We start from the raw sequence: 12,633 nt of genomic DNA on the forward strand, positions 1-12,633 counted from the left end.
TCTATTTTAAAATTTAATTCTATTCTATTTTTAAATTTAATTTAATTTTATTCTATTTTATTTTATTTTAAATTTTTATTTTATTTCATTTTATTTAATTTTTAAACTTACTTAATTTTTTTCTATTTTATTCCATTTTCAAATTTAATTTAATTCTGTTCTATTTTTAAATTTAATTTAATTCTATTCTATTTTATTATATTTAATTTTATTTAATTTTATTTTTAAAATTATATTTCATTTTTTTCATTTAATTTCATTTACAACCCCATATATAGACATATATATCTATAGATATAGATAATATGTATACATATATAAATATACATTTATGGGTTTATTTACATGTATATTTAGATTTAGATTTAGATTTGTGAACATATTTAATTTATATTATATTTATAATATCTCAGTATTTTCCTCAGTCAGCCCCATTTTCCCTCCTCAGGCTGATTTGGGATGCAGCTGCTCCTGGACAGACCCAGAGCATTCCCAGGAGCCTGAGTGGAGCCAGAGCAGCACCAGAGGGTCCCATGGAGCAGGAGGGGACCCCCGAGGATGCTGCGGGTGGGGACAAAATTCCCAATGTTGGGGACACAATTCCCAGTGCTGGGGATGGAATTCCCAGTGTAGGGGCCACAATTCCTGGTGTAGGGGATGGAATTCCCAGTGTAGGGGATGGAGTTCCCAATGCTGGTGACACAATTCCCAGTGTTGAGGATGAAATTCCCGGTGCTGGTGACAAAATTCCTGCTGTTGGTGACACAATTCCTGGTGCAGGTGACAGAGTTCCCAGTGTCGATGACACAGTTCCCAGCGTTGGGGACACAATTCCCGATTTTAGGGACGGAATTCCCGGTGTAGGGGACGGAATTCCCAATGTTGATGACACAATTCCCAGTTCCAGTGACACAATTCCCAGTGCAGGGAATTCCTGGGAAGGTTCTGGGGGTCCATCCAGGCAGCAGGAAGGGGTCTCCAGCCCCCAGGGACCCCCGGGGGGCTCCCCCAAGCAGCAGCAGCCCCTGCATGAGGAGGGGTCCCCAAAGGAGGAAGGGTCCCCGAAGGAAGGGGGGTCCCCCAAAGAGCAGCCCCCACAGGACAAGGGGTCCCTGAAGGAGGGGGGGTCTTCCCAGGACAGGGGGTCCCCCCAGGACAGGGGGTCCCCGCCGGCCGAGCCCCCCCGGGCGCAGCCCCCCGGGGATTTTTACTTTGTCAAGTGGATCCTGTGGAAGGGGCAGCGCACGGCCCTGGTGACCCAGGGCGAGAACGGGCCCTGCCCGCTGCTGGCCATCATCAACATCCTCCTGCTGCAGTGGAAGGCAAGTGGGGGGGCTTTGGACCCCCAAATGCCCTGGGGAGGGGTCCCAGGGGTGGGGTGGGATGGGATCAATGGGATGGGATCGATGGGATAGGATGGGATGGGATGGGATGGGGTCAATGGGATCAGTGGGATGGGATGGGATGGGGTCAATGGGATTGGATCAATGGGATGGGATGGGATGGGATCAATGGGATCAATGGGATCAATGAGATGGGATGGGATCGATGGGATTGGATCAATGGGATGGGATGGGATGGATGGGATGTTATCAGTGGGATGGGATCAATGGGATCGATGGGATGGGAAGGGATCAATGGGATGTTATCAATGGGATGGGATGGGATGGGATGGGATGGGATGGGATCGATGGGATGGGATCAATGGGATGGGATGGGATCAATGGGTTGGGATCAATGGGATGGAATGGGATGGGCTGGGATGGGATCAATGGGATCGATGGGATGGGAAGGGATCAATGGGATGTTATCAATGGGATGGGATCAATGGGATGGGAGGGGATCAATGGGATGTTATCAATGGGATGTTATCAATGGGATGGGAAGGGATCAATGGGATGGTCTCCAGCCTGCTCTGGTTGCCCCCAGGTGAAGCTGCCCCCGCAGACAGAGGTGGTCACGGCCGAGGAGCTGATGGCACATTTGGGTGAGTGCGGACCCTGCTCTGGCACCAGGAACGGGATGGGGGGCTCCAGTGGGACCCCCACATTCCCTGGGGGGGGGCTCTGACCCCGCTGTCTCACAGGGAATTGCATCCTGGCCACCCAACCCAAGGACACCTCAGAGGGGCTGCAGCTGAACTTCCAGCAGGTGAGGAGCACCCCCAGAACACACAGCCCCGCTGGCTGCAGGATTTGGGGTGTCACCTACAGGAGTGACCCCTCCCCGTGTTTCTGCTGCCCCCCAGAACATCAATGACACCATGACAGTGCTGCCCAAGCTCTCCACGGGGCTGGACGTCAACGTGAGGTTCACGGGGGTCTCAGATTTCGAGTACACCCCCGAGTGCATCGTCTTCGACCTCCTCAACATCCCGCTGTACCACGGCTGGCTGGTGGACCCCCAGGTGAGCCCCCCTGCCTGGCTGCTGCTGGGGCTTCTGTGGGGTCACAGAGGTGTCCCCAGGGCTGGAGAGGAGCTGGGGCTCGTCGTGGCCAAGGTGACCGAGCTGAGGGTGGATGTCCCAACCCTAGGAGTGCTCAAGGCCAGGTTGGCTGGGGCCTGGAGGAACATGCTCTAGCAGGAGATGTCCATAACTGTGGTTTGGGGGTTCCAGATGAGCCTGGTGTAGCAGGATTGTGGTTTGGGGGGGTCCAGATGAACCTGGTCTGGTAGGAGATGTCCCTACTTATGGTTTGGGGAGGTCCAGATGAGCCTGGTCTAGCAGGAGATGTCCCTGCCTGTGGTTTAGGGGGATCCAGATGAGCTTGGTCTAGCAGGACTGTGGTTTGGGGAGGGTCCAGATGAGCCTGGTCTAGCAGGAGGTGTCCCTGCCTGTGGTTTAGGGGGATCCAGATGAGCCTGGTGTAGCAGAAGGTGTCTCTGTCTATGGTTTGGAGGTTCCAGATGAGCCTGGTCTAGCAGGACTATGGTTTAGGGGGACTCTAGATGAGCCTGGTCTATCAGGAGATGTCCCTGCCTGTGGTTTAGGGGGGCTCTAGATGAGCCTGGTCTAACAGGAGGTGTCCCTGCCTGTGGTTTGGGGAGGTCCAGATGATCCAGAAATTGCCACCCCAAAGCCCTCAGTGATGTTTGGGATGGGGCTCTGAACCCGAGGCAGTGCCTGGCTCCTCTGGCCATGGCAGGAGGTTGCCCTGGGTGCTTCCTCCCTTCAGAAGGGACCCTCAGACCCCTCTGCTGTGGCTCCACGCCCACCAGGAGCTCACCCCGTGTGTCCCTGCCGCCCCACAGAGCCCCGAGCAGGTGCAGGCCGTGGGCAAGCTCAGCTACAACCAGCTGGTGGAGAAGATCATCACCTGCAAGCACGCCAGCGACTCGCGCCTGGTGAGCGAAGGTAACGGCCCTGTCGCCTCCCCACGGGCCTGGGGGGCACAGCCGGGAACCCCCGGCCCCGCCACGTCCCCGCTGTCCCCTCAGGGCTGGTGGCAGAGCAGTTCCTGGAGGCCACGGCGTCCCAGCTGACCTTCCACGGGCTGTGCGAGCTCACGGCGCGCGCCCGCGAGGGAGAGCTCGGCGTCTTCTTCCGCAACAACCACTTCAGCACCATGATCAAACACAAGGTGGGAGCCCCGACCCTCTGTGCCCCCCAGAGCCCTCTGTGCCCCCCAGAGCCTTCTGGGCCCCCCCAGACCCTGCTGTGCCCCCCAGAGCCCCACACAGGACCCACTGTCACCTGTCCTGTGGGAATGTTCCTCGCTCGGGGTCACCAGCTGTGGTGGTGTTCACAGGTTTCAGAAGACTGAATTAGTATTTTGTTATATTATATTATATTATATTATATTATATTATATTATATTATATTATGTTATGTTATGTTATGTTATGTTATGTTATATTATATTATATTATAGTGTAGTATAGTATAGTATAGTATATTATACATAATGTAATATAATATATTATTATTTTATTAATTATGTATAATGTATAATATATAATATACAATATATAATATTATATATATTATCTATATTATATATTATATATTATATATAATATATATAATTATATTACATTGCATTGCATTAATTACATTATATTATGTTATATTATATTATATTATATTATGTTATTATCATATTATAGTATAGTGTAGTATAGTATAGTATATTATAGTATATTATACTATACATAATGTAATATAATATTATATTATTATTTTATTAATTATATATAATGTATAATATATAATATACAACATATATTATACATATATTATCTATATAATATATAATATATAATATATAATATGTATAATTATATTATATTACATTGCATTGCATTACATCATATCGTATCATATTATATTATATTATATTATATTATATTATATTATATTATATTATATGAAGATATTAAAACTATACTAAAGAATAGAAGAAAGGATTTCATCAGAAAGGAATACAAAGGAGTGGAATGACAATAAAATCTTGTGACTCTCAGAGAGTCCGAGACAGCCGGACTGTGATTGGCCATTAATTAAAAACAACCACATGACACCAATCAAAGATGCACCTGTTGCATTTTATAGCAGCAGATAATTATTGTTTACATTTCATTCCTGAGGCCTCTCAGGAGAAAAAGATCCTATCAAAAGGATTTTTCATTAAACATGTCCGTGGCACTGTCCCTTGTGCCCAGGGCCACCTCTACCTGCTGGTGACCGACCAGGGCTTCCTGCAGGAGGAGGGGGTGGTGTGGGAGAGCCTGCACAGTGTGGATGGGGACAGCTGCTTCTGTGACACCGAGTTCCACCTCAGCCACCCCCTGGGCAAGGACGGGGCCAGCACGGCCCCCCCGGACCCCCGGCTGCAGCAGAGACAAGTGGACCAGGTTTGGGGACACGTGGTGGCAGCGGGTGTGGGTGTTGGGGGGTTCCCAGGACAAGGGAGGACATGGATCTGAGTCTGTGTTCTCAGAAGGTTTATATTATATTATATTATATTATATTATATTATATTATATTATATTATATTACATTACATTACATTACATTACACTACATTACATTACATTACATTACATCATACCATATCATATATCATATCATATCATATCATATCATTACATTACATTACACTACATTACATTACATTACATTATTATATCATTACATTACATTACATTACTATATAAGAATACTTATTATTATACTGACTATAATAAGTTACTATATTCAATTAATATATTTTATTATTATACGAATACTATACTAATGACTATAAGAATACGATACTAAAGTTATTATGATTATCATTATTATAAGAATTTTATGTTATTATAAGAATTATTATAAGAATACTATACTAAAACTATACTAAAGAAGTAGGGAAAGGATACAGGCAGAAGGCTTAACAAGAATGCTAAAATTCTTGTTATAATAAATAATATTATAATTAATATAAAATAATAAAATAAAAAGTACTATAAATGCGTTATAAATATTATAATAAATACTTTATAAATATACTAATTTTAATAAATATTATAATAATTATATTATTTTATAATGTTACAAATCTAAATAATTTTAATAATAAATAATAGAATAATATTTTATTGAACATTTTAATAAATATAATAAAAACTCGTGACTCCTTCCAGAGTCCCGACACAGCTGGCCATGATTCATTAAATAAAAACAATTCACGTGCTGGAAAAACAATCTCCAAATCAAATTCCAAAGCAGCAAAACACAACAAGCTGAGGCTTCTCAGCTTGCCAGGAGGAAATCCTGGACAAGGGGAATTTTTTAGAAAATCTGACAGGAACAAATGAGTCCCATCCTGGATCCCCCAGGGTCTGACCCCCCTCTCTGTGCTCCTGCCAGGATTTCATGGTGGCCCTGTCACTGCAGCAGGGACAGGACCCTTCCTCGGTGCTCAGCGACCTGGAGCTGGCGCGGCAGCTGCAGCAGGAGGAGTACCAGCAGCACCATCCTCATCCTCACCATCATCCTCACCACCCTGCTCCTCCTCAGCTGCTCCCAGCGCAGGTACCCGGGAGGTGCTGCTGGCCCTGGGGGTCTCTGTGCGTCCCCCCAGAGCTCAGCCCTGTCCTTGTCCCTGTCCCCACAGGCGGAGCGGCGGCGCCAGAGGCCGGATTTGGACTGCACCCTCCTCTAGCACCCGGTGCCTGGGGGTCCCCACGCCTGCAGCCCCCCAAAATCCCGCTCTGCATCCTCCAGGGACATCCTGGGGGGTCCTCTAGGGACTTCCTGGGGGTCCCTGTGGGCTGGAGACGAGGGGTGACCGTCTGAGCCCACCCCAGGAACACCCCAAACTTCCCAGTGGCCTTAACACAGGGGGGGTCCCACTCGGGGGGGTCCCACACCTCAGTCCACGCCCTGAGACAGGGGTGGGTGTGGGTGTGGGGATGGGGGGACACCTGCACACCCCTGTTCAAAATGTGGCCTTAGCCTTTGGCAAGTAAAGGACTTGTCCCCCTGCACCCTGAGATCAGTGGGAGCTTCTGTTCTCTGGGGACACAGGGGTTGGGGGGGATTGGGGGGATCTGGGCGGCTTTTGGGGGATTTGGGGTCAGCGTTCCTCTGCGGGTTTGGGGGGCTTTTTGGGGATTTGGGGTCACGGTTCCCCCGCGGGTTTGGGGTCCCCTCTGTGGGGTGCAGTGGCGCGGCGTGGCCGCCAGGCGGCGACAGAGGGCGAGTGGGGCCTGTGGGGTTCCATAGAGGCACAAATAGGGCTGTCTATGGGGGGTATATGGGGCACATATAGAGCTGTCTATGGGGGGTATATGGGGCACATATAGAGCTGTCTGTAGGGGGTATATGGGGTACATATAGAGCTGTCTATGGGGGGTATATGGGGCACAAATGGGGTGTCTGTAGGGGGTATATGGGGTACATATAGAGCTGTCTATGGGGGGTATATGGGGCACATATAGAGCTGTTTATGGGGGGTATATGGGGCACATATAGAGCTGTCTATGGGGGGTATATGGGGCAAAAATGGGGTGTCTGTAGGGGGTATATGGGGTACATACAGGGCTGTCTATAGGGGGTATATGGGGCACATATAGAGCTGTCTATGGGGGATATATGGGGCACAAATGGGGTGTCTGTAGGGGGTATATGGGGTACATATAGGGCTGTCTATAGGGGGTGTAGGGGGCACATATAGGGCTGTCTATATGGGGTGTATATGGGGCACCTATAGGGGGTATATGGGGTACATATAGGGCCGTTTATAGGGGGTATGTGGGGTGTATGTGGGGCACATACTGGGCTCTCTATAGGGTGTATATGGGGCACATACTGGCCTCTCTATAGGGTGTATAGGGGTGTATATGGGGCACATACATGGCTGTCTATAGTGTGTCTATATGAGGTGCACAGGGCACATATAGGGCTGTCTATAGGGGGTAAGTGGGGCACATGCTGGGCTCTCTATAGAGTGTATAGGGGTGTATATGGGGCACATATAGGGCTCACTATAGGGTGTTTATATGGGGCGCACAGGGCACATATAAGGCTTTCTATAGGGTGTATATGGGGCACATACAGGGCTGTCTATAGGGTGTTTATATGGGGTGCACAGGACACATATAGGGCTGTCTATATGGTGTCTATATAGGGCACATACAGGGCTGTCTATAGGGTGTATAGAGGTGTATATGGGGCACATATAGGGCTCTCTATAGGGTGTTTATATGGGGTGCACGGGGCACATATAGGGCTGTCTACAGGGATGTATATGGGGTGTATATGGGGCACATATAGGACTCTCTAGAGGGTGTTTATATGGGGTGCACAAGGCACATATAGGGCTGTCTATAGGGCGTGTATTTGGGGTGTATATGGCGCACCCCGGGGTCCATAGGGGGGCGCACGGATCCCGTCTCGGCGGTCGATTGCTCACGCCTGGGCCCCGCCCCGCCCCACGGCGGGCGCCGCTCCCCGCGGCGTTGCGGTGACGTCACTCCCGGGTCCGCGGTGACGTCACTGCCGCCGCTGCCTGGCGCGGGGCGCGCGCGGGACGGAGGGGGGCGAGCGGCGGCTCCGTGAGGGCTCCGGCGGCGGCTGCGGGTGAGTGCGGCCGGGGGCGCGCGGGGCCGCCCCGCTCCGCGAGGGGCCGCCCGGAGGGGCCGCGGGATGGTTCCCGCTCGCCCCCCCCGCGCCAGGCCCGCGGCCGGGCCTTTCTGCGGGCGTTGGGCGCGCACCGGAGCCATCCCGGGCCTCCATCCGCCCTCGGGCAGGGCCCGCCGGGGCCCCCCGGAGCTGCCCGGGCGGGGCCGGGTGAAGGCGGGGCCCCCCCGGGCCCACAGCGGCCTCGGGCCCCGGCGGGGTCGCTGCCCCCCGGCCTGGTCGGGCGCGCAGCCCCCGGGCCCGGATCCCTCCCGGTCCCGTTTATCTGCCGACGACTATAAAACGTCAGGGTTTGTCGGTTTCCAGCAGGATCGCTGCTAAAATCACCTCTGGGGAGGGGGGTCCGGCCTGGCGGTGCCCCCTCCTGCACCGGCTCCGTGCCCCGGTGCCCGCACATCGCGCCGTGCCGCCGGTGCCCCGGGGGAGAAGGAGTTGCCGGCCCTGACCGGGGCCTCACCCCGTCCTCCCACGCTCCCCTCCCGTTACCTGCCCGCGGCACGGCCCCGGGAGCCGGGAATTGCGGCACCTCCCTCCCGCCCGCCCTTGCGAAACCGGCCACGGTGGTTCCTCTTCCTCCCGCGGCCGAGCGGAGCCGCCCCGGCCCTCGCCACAATCCGTGTCGGGGATTCGCGTCCCGGGGCTGCGATCCCGACCGAGCCCATCCCGACCCCGCGGGGTTCCCCCGAATCGGCCGGAGGGGAGGGACGGGGAGCCGGGATGCGCTGACCCCGCTGGCCCCGAGGGGCCGCTCCCCCGGCCGGAGCCTTTTTAAGGCACAAAGGTGCTCATTGTGTGGCCGCAAATCCCTAATCCCGCGCTGGGGCCGTGCCGGGCCTCGCAGCGCTGGCGGTGGGCTCCGTGCCTCCTTTTCCCACCGGGAATCGGGTTTGGATCGGCCGCGGGATGCGCGTACAGGAGGGAAACCGAGCTCGGGGGTTTCTCCCCGCTCCCGATCCCGGTGCGGAGCCGGGGTTGCGGTCCCGGTGCGGACGGGGAGCCCGGCTGTTCCCTCGGGCTGGCTGCAGGAGCCCAGCTGCCGGGTGTAAGCAGGACTGGGGCCCCTGTTAATGATCACCCTGTGACCTCCGGTCTGCAGGGAGCAAAGTCCCTCGGTGCCCGAGCCGAGCTCCGACGGGGATTTCACGGGGGCCTCGCTGGGAGCCGAGGTGGAAATTGGGGCGCCTGGTGGGGGCGGGGTGGGATCGGCCTTCTCCTCGGAGATGCCCCCCTCACCTCTCCCCCTTTCCCTTCCCTCAGCATGTTTCAGACCTTGTACAGCTATTTTTGGTGGGAACGGCTCTGGCTCCCGGCAAACCTCACCTGGGCTGACCTGGAGGACCGGGATGGGCGAGTCTATGCCAAAGCCTCTGACCTGTACATCACCCTCCCCTTGGCCTTCCTCTTCCTCGTTGTCCGGCACCTCTTTGAGACGTGAGTCCCTTCCCTGGGGGTGGGGACGGTTCCTGAGCCCCCTATCCGGCTCTCCCCGTGCCCTGGGGGCTGTGGCTGAACACTGGGATGTGGCACCTTGTGCTCAGCCGAGCTGGGGGTCATGATCCCCCCTAGCAAACCCACGTGCTCCCCTTTCCCCACACAAACACGGCCTTTAGGGAGTGATTTGTTGGGCAAACAATGGGAACAGACCCGGCTTTGTTGGGATGGCGAGAGAAGGGAGGGGCTGAGTGGGGACAGCCTGTGACAGAGGGACCTGGGGGGCTCCCCTTGGCAAAACCCACCCTGGAGGAGGCAAAGCAGCGTGGGGACACCGAGGCACTGATCGTTGTGGGTCCCTGGGTGGCTTTAATGGTGCCAAACCGTGCAGGTGACAGGAATTCCTTCCCCAGGTACGTGGCCACCCCCCTGGCCGGGCTGCTGAACGTCAAGGAGAAGGTGCGGTTAAAAGCCACCCCCAACGCGGTGCTGGAGAGGTTTTATGCTGCCACCAGCAAACACCCCAAGCAGGTGAGGGCTCAGGGGGTCGCCAGGGGGTCACGGTGGCAGAGGCAGGGCTGTGTGACACAGTGGGGCTGCCCTGGTGTCCCCAGGCCGACGTGGAGATGCTCTCCAAGAAGAGCGGCTGCACCGTGCGCCAGGTCGAGCGCTGGTTCCGCCGCCGCCGCAACCAGGACCGGCCCAGCCTGCTCAAGAAATTCAGGGAGGCCAGGTGAGACCCCCGTCCCTTCCTGCCTGGTGTCACTGTCCCTCCACCCTGGGGGGCTCTGGGGGTCCCAGCTGGGCCAGGAGCTGCCTGGGAGGGTGGGAGATGCGGGATCTGGGTCCGTCCTCCTCCCTCCTGCTCCCCGGTGCCCGTCTGAGGAACGTCTGCTTCCTTTTTCCAGTTGGAGATTCACCTTTTACCTTATTGCTTTCATTGCTGGCATGGCTGTCATAGTGGATGTGAGTATTGCCCCCCTCCCCTTGCTCCCCCAGCCCCCGTGGCCCCTCTGACTCCTGTGTCTCCCCCTCCTGCAGAAACCTTGGTTCTACGACCTCCGGGAGGTGTGGAAGGGATACCCCATCCAGGTGAGCAAGATCCATCCCAGCTGCCAGCCCACGGCTTCTCCTGAGCACCAGGGGGAACTGGGGGTGCAGGAGGGTTTGGGGGTCCTCAGGGCACCCGGATGGTGCTCACAGGAGGGGACCAAACCCCTCTGGGGGACACAGAGGACCCCCCCAACCTGTCCCTTGCCCCCAGAGCGTGCTGCCCTCCCAGTACTGGTACTACATGATCGAGCTCTCCTTCTACTGGTCCCTGCTCTTCAGCATCGCCTCTGACGTCAAGCGCAAGGTGGGGGACACTGGGATGGGCTGGGGGACACTGGGACATCTCAGCAGGGTTTTCTTCACCTTTGTGGTGGGCAGGAGGGAGCAGCTGGGAGGATGTGGGCACAGGAGCAGGAAAAAGCAAGAAAAGCTCATTTCTTGAAGGGAACCCATTGTCTTGTGGGGTAACTGGAGCCTTTGGAAGGTGGGAGAAGCCCAGGGGCTGTGGGATGGGGGTTTGCTGTAACCCTCCCTTTGCTGAGCTTCCCTTTGCTTTGGGCACAGGACTTCAAAGAGCAAATCATCCACCACGTTGCCACCATCATCCTCATCAGCTTCTCCTGGTTTGCCAACTACGTCCGTGCCGGGACTCTCATCATGGCCCTGCACGACTCCTCGGATTATCTGCTGGAGGTTGGTGTGTTCCCCTGCCCTGCTGGCACCCCGTGCCCCATCCTGTGCCCCCTGCCCTGCTCACCCCCTCTGCCCCCCCCCAGTCTGCCAAAATGTTCAACTACGCCGGGTGGAGGAACACCTGCAACAACATCTTCATCGTCTTCGCCGCCGTCTTCATCATCACCCGCCTGGTCATCCTCCCCTTCTGGTGAGCTCTGCTGGGGAACGGGGGAAACTGAGGCAGGGGCTGGGGGAGTCTCAGTGACAGGAGTGGCTTTTCCTGGCAGGATCATGCACTGCACGATGGTTTATCCGCTGGATCTCTACCCTGCCTTCTTTGGTTACTACTTCTTCAACTTCATGATGGTGGTGCTGCAGTCGCTGCACATCTTCTGGGCCTACCTCATCATCCGCATGGCCCAGAAGTTCATAACTGGAAAGGTAAGGGGGCATGGGGATGTCATGGGGGAAGGAAGGACCCCCAGATCCTGAATCCCAACTGCCTTTGGCTCTCCAGGTGCACCGTGGGGAGAAACCGCTGTGGTTGCAATGGGGAAACTGAGGCACGGCAGGAAAATGGGGGGAGCTGCTGCCTGAACCCCCTTTTTCCCTCTGCCCGCAGGTGGTGGAGGACGAGCGGAGTGACCGTGAGGAGACGGACAACACCGAGGAGGAGGAGGAGGTGACCAAGAACGGTCCCCTCTCCAACGGCCACCCCGTCCTCAACAACAACCACCGCAAAACCGACTGAGAGCGCCCCGGACCCGAGAGCTGCCACCGGCCCGGCCCCTCCGGCCGCTCCGCACCGGGACCCCGGAGCGCCCGCCCCCGCTCCGGAGCGGGGCCGCAGCTCTGCCTCACACTCACCGCTGGTGCCCTTCCACCTCTCACCTGCTGCCTTAATCCACTGCGGTTCCCCGGCCAGGCGGGGACCCCTCCGGGGCGGCTCCATCCATCCCTCGGGGCGGTTCCTCCCCGCCCGCAGCCCCTGGGATCGGCTCTGGCCAAAGGGCTCGGCCCCAGCCCCTTGTCGGGCTCTGCGTTATTCCGATTCTCCCAACCATTCCTTCACCGGGGGAAGGGGAGAATTCCCCTTTCCCTGAGCTGGAAAAGCCGGCTCAGCCCCTGCTCCACCGAACTGGGAGGGAGGAGCAGGGAATTCCTGGGTGTTTCAGTGCCTAAATGATGGGATGACACTATGGAAGTACTTGGGGGAAGGAAGCTGCGGGGTTGAGTCACTCCTTGTGTCTCACACACAGAGTTTAATCCTCTCATTTCTCTTCGGTAAATGGATTTTTGAGTCTCTCCCTCTCCGTGGCCTCTCCCAGCTGTAACAGGACAAATTTCCA

At 54.9% G+C, this 12,633-nt stretch overlaps 2 protein-coding genes across 2 annotated transcripts; both read left to right on the top strand.

Annotated features, from left to right (window-relative positions):
* Positions 1 to 1,239: 1,239 nt before the first annotated feature.
* Positions 1,240 to 6,463, top strand: MINDY1 (MINDY lysine 48 deubiquitinase 1). Its single transcript, XM_054294769.1, has 8 exons — positions 1,240 to 1,322; positions 1,930 to 1,987; positions 2,087 to 2,151; positions 2,249 to 2,407; positions 3,253 to 3,355; positions 3,439 to 3,581; positions 4,663 to 4,854; positions 6,099 to 6,463. Exons 2-8 carry the CDS (start codon positions 1,975 to 1,977, stop codon positions 6,144 to 6,146), a joined length of 723 nt encoding a protein of 240 aa, XP_054150744.1. The 5' UTR covers positions 1,240 to 1,322; positions 1,930 to 1,974; the 3' UTR covers positions 6,147 to 6,463.
* A 1,520-nt stretch (positions 6,464 to 7,983) lies between these two features.
* Positions 7,984 to 12,061, top strand: CERS2 (ceramide synthase 2). Its single transcript, XM_054294794.1, has 11 exons — positions 7,984 to 8,065; positions 9,383 to 9,556; positions 9,970 to 10,087; positions 10,171 to 10,289; positions 10,465 to 10,522; positions 10,598 to 10,648; positions 10,821 to 10,913; positions 11,174 to 11,302; positions 11,386 to 11,492; positions 11,572 to 11,725; positions 11,907 to 12,061. The coding sequence occupies exons 2-11, from the start codon at positions 9,384 to 9,386 to the stop codon at positions 12,033 to 12,035; spliced, it is 1,131 nt and encodes a 376-aa protein (XP_054150769.1). The 5' UTR covers positions 7,984 to 8,065; position 9,383; the 3' UTR covers positions 12,036 to 12,061.
* The last annotated feature ends 572 nt before the right edge of the window (positions 12,062 to 12,633 follow it).

Source organism: Melozone crissalis, unplaced genomic scaffold (genome assembly GCF_028551555.1).
Source record: "Melozone crissalis strain CALT ecotype California unplaced genomic scaffold, PUWL_Pcris_2 ptg000323l_1, whole genome shotgun sequence".
NCBI classification, from domain to species: domain Eukaryota; kingdom Metazoa; phylum Chordata; class Aves; order Passeriformes; family Passerellidae; genus Melozone; species Melozone crissalis.

What these genes read in the sequence shown, in the direction of transcription:
- MINDY1 (XM_054294769.1), top strand. An exon ending in TGCAGCTGAACTTCCAGCAG is followed by an intron (nt 2,152 to 2,248) that starts GTGAGGAGCACC and finishes GCTGCCCCCCAG; the next exon opens with AACATCAATGACACCATGAC. An exon ending in GCACCATGATCAAACACAAG is followed by an intron (nt 3,582 to 4,662) that starts GTGGGAGCCCCG and finishes CCTTGTGCCCAG; the next exon opens with GGCCACCTCTACCTGCTGGT.
- CERS2 (XM_054294794.1), top strand. Translation starts at nt 9,384, where the DNA reads ATGTTTCAGACCTTGTACAGCTATTTTTGGTGGGAACGGCTCTGGCTC. An exon ending in GTCCGGCACCTCTTTGAGAC is followed by an intron (nt 9,557 to 9,969) that starts GTGAGTCCCTTC and finishes TTCCTTCCCCAG; the next exon opens with GTACGTGGCCACCCCCCTGG. An exon ending in CCTCTGACGTCAAGCGCAAG is followed by an intron (nt 10,914 to 11,173) that starts GTGGGGGACACT and finishes CTTTGGGCACAG; the next exon opens with GACTTCAAAGAGCAAATCAT.